The sequence below is a fragment of the Panthera tigris genome, chromosome E2, assembly GCF_018350195.1.
Source record: "Panthera tigris isolate Pti1 chromosome E2, P.tigris_Pti1_mat1.1, whole genome shotgun sequence".
Classification (NCBI taxonomy): Eukaryota; Metazoa; Chordata; class Mammalia; order Carnivora; family Felidae; genus Panthera; species Panthera tigris.
In genome coordinates this window covers 7,122,118-7,134,910 of record NC_056674.1, presented here as the reverse complement: position 1 = coordinate 7,134,910, position 12,793 = coordinate 7,122,118, and the positions used below count along the sequence as shown (strand labels likewise).

General features: G+C 45.1%; 1 protein-coding gene across 1 annotated transcript in view; it reads left to right on the top strand.

Annotated features, from left to right (window-relative positions):
* The first annotated feature begins 665 nt into the window (after window positions 1-665).
* Window positions 666-12,793, top strand: part of ZNF175 (zinc finger protein 175) — a 34,535-nt gene continuing 22,407 nt past the window's right edge. Inside the window, exons 1-2 of the mRNA XM_007074218.3 lie at window positions 666-819; window positions 4,188-4,448. Coding sequence (XP_007074280.2) covers window positions 4,377-4,448 — 72 coding nt within the window. The 5' untranslated portion in view covers window positions 666-819; window positions 4,188-4,376. The remainder of the gene's footprint in view (window positions 820-4,187; window positions 4,449-12,793) is intronic.

Below are 12,793 nucleotides of genomic sequence, written 5' to 3'. Positions count from 1 at the left end.
TCTGGTGATGGATGGAGAGTTTGAGTGCCAGACTCAACACCCTCTGGGATCCCATTTGCCTCTCACCATTAGCATCTCTGTTGCAGGGTGAGTTGTGGTAGGGAAGAGGGAGCAGAACACCTGGATTTTGAGCATTTATTTATTTTTCATTTTTTAAAGCTTTCTTTAAAATTGTTTATTTCTTAAGATTTTATTTTTAAGTAAACTCTACACCCAGTGCGGGACTCCAACTCACAACCCGGAGATCAAGAGTCGCATGCTCCACCGACTGAGCCAGCCAGGCACCTCCTGAGTGTGGAGTTTTAAATCAGTGTGAAAATACAAAGAAAAGGTATTTTTCGGGATATACAATGCCAGTGTCTCCTAGAAATACATATGCAAACAAGTAAGTAATACATCTGCCAAGGTGGGATGGATCCCAAGACTTGGTGAGGTTGCAAACGCCCTCCCTGGCTGTACGGAATGGAAGTCTTTGGAAAATGGCGGCCTCCGGTATCATAATCCTCATGGACGCGGCCATGTCCTTCCCTTGACAACCGCTGTAAGAAGATGAACCGCCGAATAGACTGTAGTGCGCCATGATAACTACTGGCAGGGCGTGGCCTCACGGCTTCTACTAAGCCTGCGCACCATTCAATCGCCGGAGCGCCAAGAAACGCCCACGGGAATCGAACCCAGGCCGGAAGTGGCCCAGCGCGGCCATTTCGCTTAGGTTGTTAACTGGGTCTAACCTGTCCGTCGCCTGCGTGGGACGCTGCGGTGATTTAGGATGTCAGCAGTGGACGTCTTGTGGGGCCAATGAGGGGAACTCGGCTTGCGGTGAGTGTGACGGGCTCGGGGGACGAGTGGCGAGGGTCTGCGAGTGATGGGGTCTTTAGTGACGGGAGCTGTGGGGTAGGCGGCGGCTGCTAATCTGAGTTAGGTGATTGGCTCGGTCATTGTCAGTCTTTGCGTGTTTTCCGTGTGTGTAAGTATTTGGGGGGAACTTAAATTCCAAGTGTGTTTTAATACCAACTTTTATACTGTTGGTCCTTGACAGTCGTTCATTTGAGGACGGCGAACTGGCTTCTTGGACGGGCCTCAGGTGGCACTGGGGACGCTGGGGGAGTGACTCCCTGGAGGCAGTGATTGATGCAGGGGCAAGCGGCTTCAGGGATTGGGGGACTTGGAGGGCCCCATTGTAACATCGGGGACTAGTGTACTTGGGGACCTATAGAAATCAGTAGAGTGGGGCGCTGAGGGTAGCTTATGGGAGCCCATCCACTGGAGGCCTAGGGAATCTGTTATGGGGGTTTCCAAGGTCTCTCCTTAGGTCCCTGTGGACGTGATAAGGGTCAGAAATTGACAGTGGAACAGATGGATGAGGATCTCCTATTGGGTTGCATTAATTGGAAGCCGGTGTTGGGGATTATTCCGGGTCCTGTGCAACTCAGTCCCTGGGAGAGAGACATTTCTTGGCAGCCTGTGGAGCCTGGCTGTGACCGTGTTGTGTCGGGGGAGGCATTAGGCGACCTTCTGGCCATCCTGTGGTTCACTCTTCGGGGATTTCTGGAGGCCCTTGCTGTCATGACTGCATTTGGGTGCGGCGTTGGAAGGCAATTTATTATGTATTGTCAAGACATGGTAGGTGATGGGGTCCTGCAGGTTTTGGGGTGAAGGTAGGGGTTAAGTGCAGTAAACTTACTTTATTTTGGGAGGGAGAGGTAGAGAGCAAGCAGGGGAGGGGCGGAGAGAGAATCCCAAGCAGGCTCCGCTCGGTCAGCGTGTAGCCGGATGCTGGGCTCGAACGCAAAAACATTGAGATCATGACCTGAACCGAAACCAAGAGTCAGGCGCTTAACCGCCTGAGCCACGCAGGCGCCCCATAAGTACAGTAAATTTAAGTCTTATCTTTGTTAGAAAAGTCCGGGCTGTCTAGGGTGTTGTGGATGGGCACGGAAATGTCCAGAAGCTTAGACACACTAACGTGGCCGGCTCAAAGCCTCAGCTCTCTGAAGACAATGGGAGAAAGAGATGGTGTTTATGGAAGCTGACCGGGTAGGGGACCACGTGGGATAGAGGCAGCTGTGTGCAATTTAGGAGGCACACCTGGGGCGCTCAGTCGGTTAAGCATCTGACTTCGGCTTGGGTCATTATCTCACGGTTGGTGAGTTTGAGCCCCGAGTCGGCCTCTGTGCTGACAGCTCGGAGCCTGCTTCGGATTCTGTGTTTCGCTCTCTCTCTCTCTCTCTGCCCCCTTCCCCGCTCACTCTCTGCCTCCCTCTCTCTCTCTCAAATATAAATAAACATTGAAAAATAATGTTTAAAAAAAAAAAAAGGCAGAGGAAGGTCTGGTTCTCTTTCCTTCCTTCTGCGGACTGAGTGACCGCAAGGCAAATTATGTAACAGCACTCAGCTTCAGTTTCCTCATCCACAAAATGGGTAGAATCGTGATGGTAATGTTTAGTTGACAGGGTTACGTGCAAATAGAACCAGGTACCTGATAACCTTACTTAACTTGCTGATTTTTATCCAGCGTTCACCGCGTGCCGCGCAGGTGCCGGAGGCGTCGTAAGCCTCATCAGCACGCACCAGTTTCCCGTTGCCTGTGATAAAAACTTGCATTTCCATTTTGGAAACTGCAGTTAAAGTAATATCTTCATATTCTCACAGCTAAAAGGTGGCAGAGCTACAATTCAACCGTCCTCTAGAGCAAACTCTTACTGTGATTAGGATCTTGGGGCGCCTGGGTGGCTCAGTGGGTTGAGTCTCCGACTTCGGCTCAGGTCACGATCTCGCGGTCCGTGAATTCGAGCCCCGCGTCGGGCTCTGTGCTGACAGCTCAGAGCCTGGAGCCTGGTTCAGATTCTGTGTCTCCCTCTCTCTCTGACCCTCCCCCCATTCATGCTCTGTCTCCCTCTGTCTCAAAAATAAACGTTAAAAAAAAAAGTTAAAAGAAAAAACGTAAAAAAAAAAACTGGGATCTTCTGAGCTTTTATTCCATAGCAGTGGGGTTTTGGAGTGGTGGTGGGGGTTCAGAGCTGACGGCCAAGAAATCTTCAGGGGCGCCTGCGTGGCTCATTTGGTTGAGCGTCTGACTTCGGCTCAGGTCATGGTCTCGCGGTTTCTGGATTCGAACCCCGCGTCGGGCTCAGTGCTGACAGCTCAGAGCCTGCAGCCTGCTGCGGATTCTGTGTCTCCCTCTTTCTCTCTCTCTGCCCCTCCCCCGCTGGTGCGTGCATGCACGTGTTCTCTCTCTGTCTCTCTCTCTCTCAAAAATAAACATTAAAAAAAAAAAATCTTAAGACAGAGGTCTTTGATACACAATGGTGATTTTATTAAAGCATGGGAACAGGACCCGTGGGCGGAAAGAGCCACACTGGGGCTGTGACAGGTGACTGGTTATATACTATGGAGTTGGGGGAGGGAAAGGCAAAAGGAGGTTTCCAAAAACGATTTTCATGTGCTAAAGAAAAGAAGACTTATAAGATACTAGAAGCCTAGCTGTTGTTAAGCTAAAGTTGTTTTTCTCTATCAAAGCATTAAGACTGTAGGGAGTTCTGGGAGGAATGTTTCACTCTGGCCTCCATGCACTGCAGGTTATAAGGAAACTTAATCTTATTTACCGTTTCCTTCTTGCCTTTGTTCCCCACATCTTTATGCAGGGGAGGGTGATGTTAAGGCTTCAGGAGACTGAGTCTGGGTTTCTGGAGGTTAGGCTATTGATAAGATTGTCTTTTTCTTGTAATTTACCAAGACTTACGTAAACCCACCGGATTCCTGTCCTGCTTGACTGTGACCTCGGTCAGTTAACCATTCGTTTTCCCTTTTCCTTTGTTCTTGGGCAGCCACAGGTGCCTGAGGGATATCACCTGTATCCCACCTGGTGGGGGTGGGGGTTGCGGATGTTAGCTTGCCTTATGATCCCACATCAATAGTATCTAGCATAGGGGCACCTGGGTGGCTCAGTCAGTTAAGCGTGGCTCAGGTCATGATCCCAGGGTCGTGGGATCCAGCCCCGCATCAGGCTCTGTGCTGAAAGCTTGGAGCCTGCTTGGGATTCTGTTTCCCTCTCTTTCTCAAAATAAATAAATAAACATTAAAAAAAAAAATTATGTCTAGCACAATGGCCTTCCCCGAAGGACTCTCGAAAATACTTGCCTGGAGCAAATGTTCGATGAATGACTGTGTGGGTGTTCCCTTTCCAGGACTTTACGGTGGCTCTGCAGAGCCCCCGGATCAGACCACACCAGTGACGCTGCCGGTCTCCTTAGAAGCCCAGCCAGACTCTCCCCCGCAGCTCTGACTGAAGCCTCCAGGTGCCCACCCAGCTTTGGGCTCCCGGGAAGAAAGGACTTGCCCACAAGAGAGACCGAGAAGTGAAGCCTAGAGGAGACATGACTGCTGGCGAGAATTTGCCCCAGAGGTCCCAGGCCCTGGGTTCAGAGGAGCAGGATGGACCATGCGAGGTAAGCAGGAGCCACTCCAGGGACAGTTTCCAGAAATTGAGGGCAGATACAGAAAGCAGCAGATTCTGGACTTTGTGTCGCTCAGACCATGTGCATCCGCCTGCTGAGGGCGGGCCACGGGGGCTGATGTCCCCTCGTTCACAGGCCATCTGTATTGTAGAGGAAACCAAACCGGGCTGATGGAGGGGAGGGTTGGCCCTGGGGCAGAGGAAGAGGAAAAGGTAGCTCCTGATCCAGGTGAGAAGCCCCAGCCACTGGCAGGGAAATGCGAAACTTCATCCACCACTGGGTGTGTCCGCGTGTTCTCAGCCGCTTGCCCCCTACCTGACTTCTCTTTACCTGCTGGCAGGGGTTTGCTTGGTTTCCCATCTCCGCATGGTTTACAGGAACATAGCATACTAGAGCAAGAACTGCCTTCTAAGGACACGTGTGGGTTTTCCTGTTTTCACGATGAATAAAAATGCCAGAGAATAGTGTTTCTAAGTTGCCCCCAGATATTAATATTTAATATATGGAAATAAGAAAGAAAGATTCTTGGGTATACTCAAGACTTCCTAAATTACAAGTTAGTCTGTATTTAAAGACATTGTGTGTTGTTGTTTTTTTTTAATTTTTTTTTTTTTAACGTTTATTTATTTTTGAGACAGAGAGAGACAGAGCATGAACAGGGGAGGGTCAGAGAGAGGGAGACACAGAATCCGAAACAGGCTCCAGGCTCCGAGCTGTCAGCACAGAGCCCGACGCGGGGCTCGAACTCACGGGCTGTGAGATCATGACCTGAGCCGAAGTCGGACGCTTAACCGACTGAGCCACCCAGGCGCCCCAAGACATTGTGTGTTTTAAAACAGTAATGGATGGCCATAATAATAAACCGTGTGTCACTGCCTTGTGATGGGTTTATAATCAGTTACAGAGAGATGTCCTGTTTTTTAAGTATAGTAAATGCATGGGTTATTACCACTGTGAACCAACATACTGTGAGAAGATTATATATTTCAATTATGTTTAAAATCCACTCCACCTGACAGAAACATTTGATAATAGAAAACATCAAAGAACATTAAAACTATTAAAAATAAATGCCGAGTAAAAATCATTTAAAAATTAAAAGATATTGCCGCAGATACTTAAAAGTCATTCTTTTTTAAAAAATGTTTATTTTGGGGGCACCTGGGTGGCTCAGTCGGTTAAGCGGCCGACTTCGGCTCAGGTCATGATCTCGCGGTCTGTGAGTTCGAGCCCCGCGTCGGGCTCTGTGCTGACAGCTCAGAGCCTGGAGCCTGTTTCAGATTCTGTGTCTCCCTCTCTCTGACCCTCCCCTGTTCATGCTCTGTCTCTGTGTCAAAAATAAATAAACGTTAAAAAAAAAAAAAAAAGTTTATTTTTTGGGGCGCCTGGGTGGCTCCCTCGGTTAAATGTCTGACTTCGACTGAGGTCATGATTTCAGGGTTCGAGGGTTTGAGCCCCTCATCGGGCTGTGTGCTGACAGCTCAGAGCCTGGAGCCTGCTTCCGATTCTTTGGCTCTCTCTCTGCTCTCTCTCTGCCCCTCCCGTTTGCACTGTCTCCTCTCTCAAATACATAAATAAAAACTTAAAATGTTTATTTCTTTTTGAGAGTGAGAGCGTGAGCAGGGAAGGGGCAGAGAGAGGAAGACAGAGAATCCCAAGCAGGCTCTGCACTGTCCACACAGAGCCTGATGTGGGGCTTGAACTCCGAAACCATGAAGTCATGACCTAGAATCAGGAGTCAGACGCTTAACCTACTGAGCCACCCAGGTGCCCCCTAAAAGGCATGCCAAAAATGAAAAGGTAAAACACCCAAATTTCACCCAGAACTGTCCGAGATCTTTGTTGTGTGACTGTTAGTTTGCTCGGGCTGCCGTCACGAAGTGCTACAGCCTGGGTGGCATAAACAACAGAAATGTATTTTCTCATGATTCCAGGGGCTGGAAATGCAAAGTCAAGATGTCATCAGGGTTCTTCCTTCTGAGGCCTCTCTCCCTGGCTTGTAGATGGATGGCTTCTGACTGTCCTCGTGTGATCTTCCCTCTGTGGGGGTCTGTGTCTCATTTCCTTTCCTTTTTTTTTTCTTCTTTTTTTCCCTTAATGTTTACTTATCTATTTTGAGAGAGGGAGAGAGGATCCAAAGCAGGCTCCTTACGGGGGAGGAGCTTGATTTCATGAACTGAGATCGAGACCCGAGCTGAAATCAAGTCAGCTGCTAAACTAGTGGCTTAACCATCTGAGCCACCCAGGTGCCCCTTAATCTTTTATCAGGACCCCCAGTCATACAGGATCAGAGCCCACTCTACTGACCTCATTTTAACTTGGTTACCTCTTTTATTTATTTTTTTGAATGTTTCTTTATTTTTGAGAGAGAGGTAGAGACAGTGCCAGCGGAGGAGGGTGGGGCAGAGAGAGAGAGACACACACACACACGTACACAGAATCCGTAGCAGGTTCTAGGCTCTGAACCCACAAACCACGAGATCATGACCTGAGCCAAAGTCAGACAGACAGACAACCAACTGAGACACCCAGGCTTTTAAAAGACCATGTCTCCATGGTACTGGGGGTTAGGACTTCGCCATAAGAATTTTCTTGGGTGCGGGGAGCTTGGAGGGGAGACACAGTTGAGCCCATAAACGGTGACAAACAGTACATCGTAGGTAAATGCCTTTCCTTTTGCCTTGACATGTGTTGAACTGTTAAGAGCAGGATTGAAAGCGTGTTCAAGTGGGTGTTATGATACATGTTAGTTACTTCATATCGGCTCATTTCCTTTTAGATGATGAAAATAATTTTGCCGGCTTGCCCTGGTTTTCGTTTTGCCGTTTCAGTAGATCCTCCCGTTGCTAATTCAGATTTTCACTCAGCTTCTCGGTTCGTGTTAGGCTATTTGCCACCAACATTCGCATAGTCTTTTCATCGTGGTCTTCCCTCGGCTTCTGCCAATATTGTGTTGTTATTCTCTACTTTTTAAGCCTGTTAATCTGATCCAAAATAAATAGATGCCACGGCTGCTTTAATTTGTATTTTTTATGTTGTTGTTGCTTTATTGGTCTTTTTAAATTGGAGTATAGGGGCGCCTGGGTGGCTCAGTGGGTTGAGTCTCCGACTTCGGCTCAGGTCACGATCTCGCGGTCCGTGAGTTCGAGCCCCGCGTTGGGCTCTGGGCTGATGGCTCAGAGCCTGGAGCCTGCTTCCGATTCTGTGTCTCCCTCTCTCTCTGCCCTTCCCCTGTTCATGCTCTGTCTCTCTCTGTCTCAAAAAATAAATGTTAAAAAAAAAAAAATTTTTTTTTAAATTGGAGTATAGTGACACAATGGTACATCGGTAACAAGTGTACAACATATTAAATTGACAAGTGCTGTCATCTGTCACCACAAGTGTTCCCTACGCTGTATCTTTTATCCTTGAGACTCACTGGTTCCATAGCTGGAAGCCTGTACTCCCCACTCCCCACCTTTGCCCACCTCCCCATCCTCCTCCTCTTCGGCAGCCACTAGTTCTCTGTGTTTATGGGTCTGTTTCTACTTTGCTTGTTCATTCGTTTTGTTTTTTAGATTCCACATACAGGTGAAATCATACGGTATTTGTCTCTGACTTATTTCACTTAGCACAAGACCCTCCCGGTCTATACACGGTATATACACACACGTATGTCTAACATTTATATGCACACCACATCTTCTTTATTCATTCACCTGTTGATAGATACTTAGGTTGCTTCCATATCTTGGCTGGTGTAAATAATGTTGCAATAAACATAGGTTACCTCTTAAAAGACTGTGTCTCCAAATACAGGCACACTCTGAGGTACTGGGGGTTAGGACTTCGACAAGTCCTAACCTTTTCAAGTCAGTGTTTCCATTTTCTTTGGGTAAATATCCAGTAGTGGAAATACTAGATTGTGTGGTATTTCTATTTTTAATTTTTAGGGGACCCTTCGTGCTGTTTACCACAGTGGCTGCACCCATTTACGTTTCCACCCACAGTGCATGAAGGTCCTCTGGTCTCCACATCCTTGCCAACACTTGTTACTGTCTTTTTTGTTTTTTTTGTTTTGTTTTTGTCTTTTTATATGAAAGTTGTCAAATTGGTTTCCATACAACACCCAGTGCTCATCCCAAAAGGTGCCCTCCTCAATACCCATCCCCCACCCTCCCCTCCCTCTCACCCCCTATCAACCCCAAGTTTATTCTCAGTTTTTAAGAGTCTCTTATGGTTTGGCTCCCTCCCTAACTTTTTTTTTCTTCCCTTTCCCTCCCCCATGGTCTTCTGTTAAGTTTCTCAGGATCCACATAAGAGTGAAAACATATGGTATCTGTCTTTGTCTATATGACTTATTTCACTTAGCATCACACTCTCCAGTTCCATCCACGTTGCTACAAAGGGCCAGATTTCATTCTTTCTTATTGCCAAGTAATATTCCATTGTATATATAAACCACATCTTCTTTATCCATTCGTCAGTTAATGGACATTTAGGCTCTTTCCATACTTTGGCTATTGTTGAGAGTGCTGCTATAAACATTGGGGTACAAGTGCCCTTATGCATCAGCACTCCTGTATCCCTTGGGTAAATTCCTAGCAGTGCTATTGCTGGGTCATTGGGTAGATCTATTTTTAACATTTTCAGGAACCTCCACACTGTTTTCCAGAGCGGCTACACCAGTTTGCATTCCTACCGACAGTGCAAGAGGGTTCCCGTTTCTCTACATCCTCGCCACCATCTATAGTCTCCTGATTTGTTCATTTTAGCCACTCTGACCGGCATGAGGTGGTATCTCAGTGTGGTTTTGATTTGTATTTCCCTGATGAGGAGCGACGTTGAGCATCTTTTCGTGTGCCTGTTGGCCATCCGGATGTCTTCTTTAGAGAAGTATCTATTCATGTCTTCTGCCCATTTCTTCACTGGATTATTTGTTTTTCAGGTGTGGAGTTTGGTGAGTTCTTTATAAGTTTTGGGTACTAGCCCTTTGTCCAATATGTCATTTGCAAATGTCTTTTCCCATTCCATCAGTTGCCTTTTAGTTTTGTTAATTGTTTCCTTTGCTGTGTAGAAGCTTTTTATCTTCGTGAGGTCCCAATAGTTCATTTTTACTTTTAATTCCCTGGCCTTTGGGGATGTGTCGAGTAAGAAATTGCTGTGGCTGAGGTCAGAGAGGTTTTTTCCTGCTTTCTCCTCTAGGGTTTTGATGGTTTCCTGTCTCACATTCAGGTCCTTTATCCATTTTAAGTTTATTTCTTTGTGAATGGTTTAAGAAAGTGGTCTAGTTTCAACCTTCTGCATGTTGCTGTCCAGTTCTCCCAGCACCATTTGTGAAAGAGACTGTCTTTTTTCCATTGGATGTTCTTTCCTGCTTTGTCAAAGACTATTTGGCCCTACTTTTGTGGGTCTAGTTCTGGGGTTTCTATTCTATTCCATTGGTCTATGTGTCTGTTTTTGTGCCAATACCATGCTGTCTTGATGATTACAGCTTTGTAGTAGAGGCTAAAGTCTGGGATTGTGATGCCTCCTGCTTTGGTCTTCTTCAAAATTACTTTGGCTATTCGGGGTCTTTTGTGGTTCCATACAAATGTTAGGATTGCTTGTTCTAGCTTTGAGAAGAATGCTGGTGCAGTTTTATTGGGATTGCATTGAATCTGTAGATAGCTTTGGCTAGTATTGACATTTTGACAATATTTATGCTTCCAACCCATGAGCACGGAATGCTTTTCCATTTTTTTGTATCTTCTTCAGTTTCCTTCATAAGTTTTCTATAGTTTTCAGCATACAGATCTTTTACATCTTAGGTTAATTCCTAGGTATTTTATGATTCTTGGTGCAATTGTGGATGGGATCAGTTTCTTTGTCTTTCTGTTGCTTCATTATTAGTGTATAAGAATGTAACTGATTTCTGTACATTGATTTTGTATCCTGCAACTTTGCTGAATTCATGTATCAGTTCTAGCAGACTTCTGGTGGAGTCTGTCAGGTTTTCCATGTATAATATCGTGTCATCTGCAAAAAGTGAAAGCTTAACTTCATCTTTCCCAATTTTGATGCCTTTGATTTCCTTTTGTTGTCTGATTGCTGATGCCAGAACTTCCAACACTATGTTAAACAACAGCGGTGAGAGTGGACATCCCTGTCGTGTTCCTGATCTCAGGAAGAAAGCTCTGAGTTTTTCTCCATTGAGGATGGTATTAGCTGAGGGCTTTTCATAAATGACTTTTATGATGTTTAAGTATGTTCCTTTTATCCCGACTTTCTCAAGGGTTTTTATTAAGAAAGGATGCTGAATTTTGTCAAATGCTTTTTCTGCATCAATTGCTGGGATCATATGGTTCTTTTCTTTTGTTAATGTAATGTATCACATTGATTTGTGAATGTTGAACCAGCCTTGTAGCCCAGGAATGAATCCCACTTGATCATGGTGAATAATTCTTTTTATATGCTGTTGAACTCAATTTGCTAGTATCTTGTTGAGAATTTTTGCATCCATAGTCATCAGGGATATTGGCCTGTAGTTCTCTTTTTTTGCTGGGTCTCTGGTTTGGGAATCAACGTAATGCTGGTTTCATGGATTGAGTCTGTAAGTTTTCCTTCCCTTTCTATTTTTTGGAACAGCTTGAGAAGGATAGGTGTTATCTCTGCTTTAAATGTCTGGTAGAATTCCCCAGGGAAACCATCTGGTTGGTTATCGGGAGACAACCATCTCTTATTTGTGGGAGATTTTTGTTAACTGATTCAATTTCTTCGCTGGTTATGGGTCTGTTCAAGTTTTCTTTTTTTTTCTTTTTTTTTTTTTTTTCAAATTTTTATTTATTTTTGGGACAGAGAGAGACAGAGCATGAACGGGGGAGGGGCAGAGAGAGAGGGAGACACAGAATCGGAAACAGGCTCCAGGCTCCGAGCCATCAGCCCAGAGCCTGACGCGGGGCTCGAACTCACAGACCGCGAGATCGTGACCTGGCTGAAGTCAGACGCTTAACCGACTGCGCCACCCAGGCGCCCCTGTTCAAGTTTTCTATTTCTTCCTGTTTGAGTTTTGGAAGTGTGTGGGTGCCTAGGAATTTGTCCATTTCTTCCTGGTTGTCCAGTTTGTTGCCATATAATTTTTCATAATATTCCCTGATAATTGCTTGTATCTCTGAGGGGTTGGTTGTAATAATTCCATTTTCATTCATGATTTTATCTATTTGGGTCATCTCCCTTTTCTTTTTGAGAAGCCTGGTTAGAGGTTTATCAATTTTGTTTATTTTTTCAAAAAGCCAACTCTTGGTTTCATTGATCTGCTCTACAGTTTTTTTTAATTCTATATTGTTTATTTTTGCTCTGATCTTTATTATTTCTCTTCTGCTGGGTTTGGGGTGTCTTTGGTGTTCTGCTTCTATTTCCCTTAGGTGTGCTGTTAGATTTTGTATTTAGGATTTTTCTTGTTGCTTGAGATAGGCCTGGATTGCAATGTATTTTCCTCTCAGGACTGCCTTCACTGCATCCCAAAGCGTTTGGATTGTTGTATTTTCATTTTCATTTGTTTCCATATATTTTTTTAATTTCTTCTCTAATTGCCTGGTTGACCCACTCATTCTTTAGTAGGGTGTTCTTTAACCTCCATGCTTTTGGAGGTTTTCTAGACATTTTCCTGAAGTTGATTTCAAGTTTCATAGCATTGTGGTCTGAAAGTATGCATGGTATGACCTCAATTCTTTTACACTTATGAAGGGCTGTTTTGTGACCCAGTGTGTGATCTTGGAGAATGTCCCATATGCACTCGAGAAGAAACTGTATTCTGTTGCTTTGGGATACAGAGTTCTAAATGTATCTGTCAAGTCCATCTGGTCCAATGTATCGTTCAGGGCCCTTGTTTCTTTATTGATCCTGTGTCTAGATGATCTGTCCATTGTTGTAAGTGGGGTATTAAAGTCCCCTGCAATTACTACACTCTTATCAATAAACTTGCATATGTTTGTGATTAATTGTTTTATATATTTGAAGGCTCCCGTATTCAGTGCATAGAACTTTAATTGTTAGCTCTTCCTGATGGATAGACCCTGTGATTATTATATAATGCCCTTCTTCATCTCTTGTTACAGCCTTTCATTTAAAGTCTAGTTTGTCTGATGTAAGTATGGCTACTCCAACTTTCTTTTGACTTCCAGTAGCATGATAGATAGTTCTCCATCCCCTCACTTTCAATCTGAAGGTGTCCTCAGGTCTAAAATGAGTCTCTTGTAAACAGCAATTAGATGGGTCTTATTTTTTTTACCCATTCTGACACCCTGTGTCTTTTGGTTGGAGCATTTAGTCCATTTACAATCCAGTGTTATTATTGAAAGATAGGGGTTTAGAGTCAT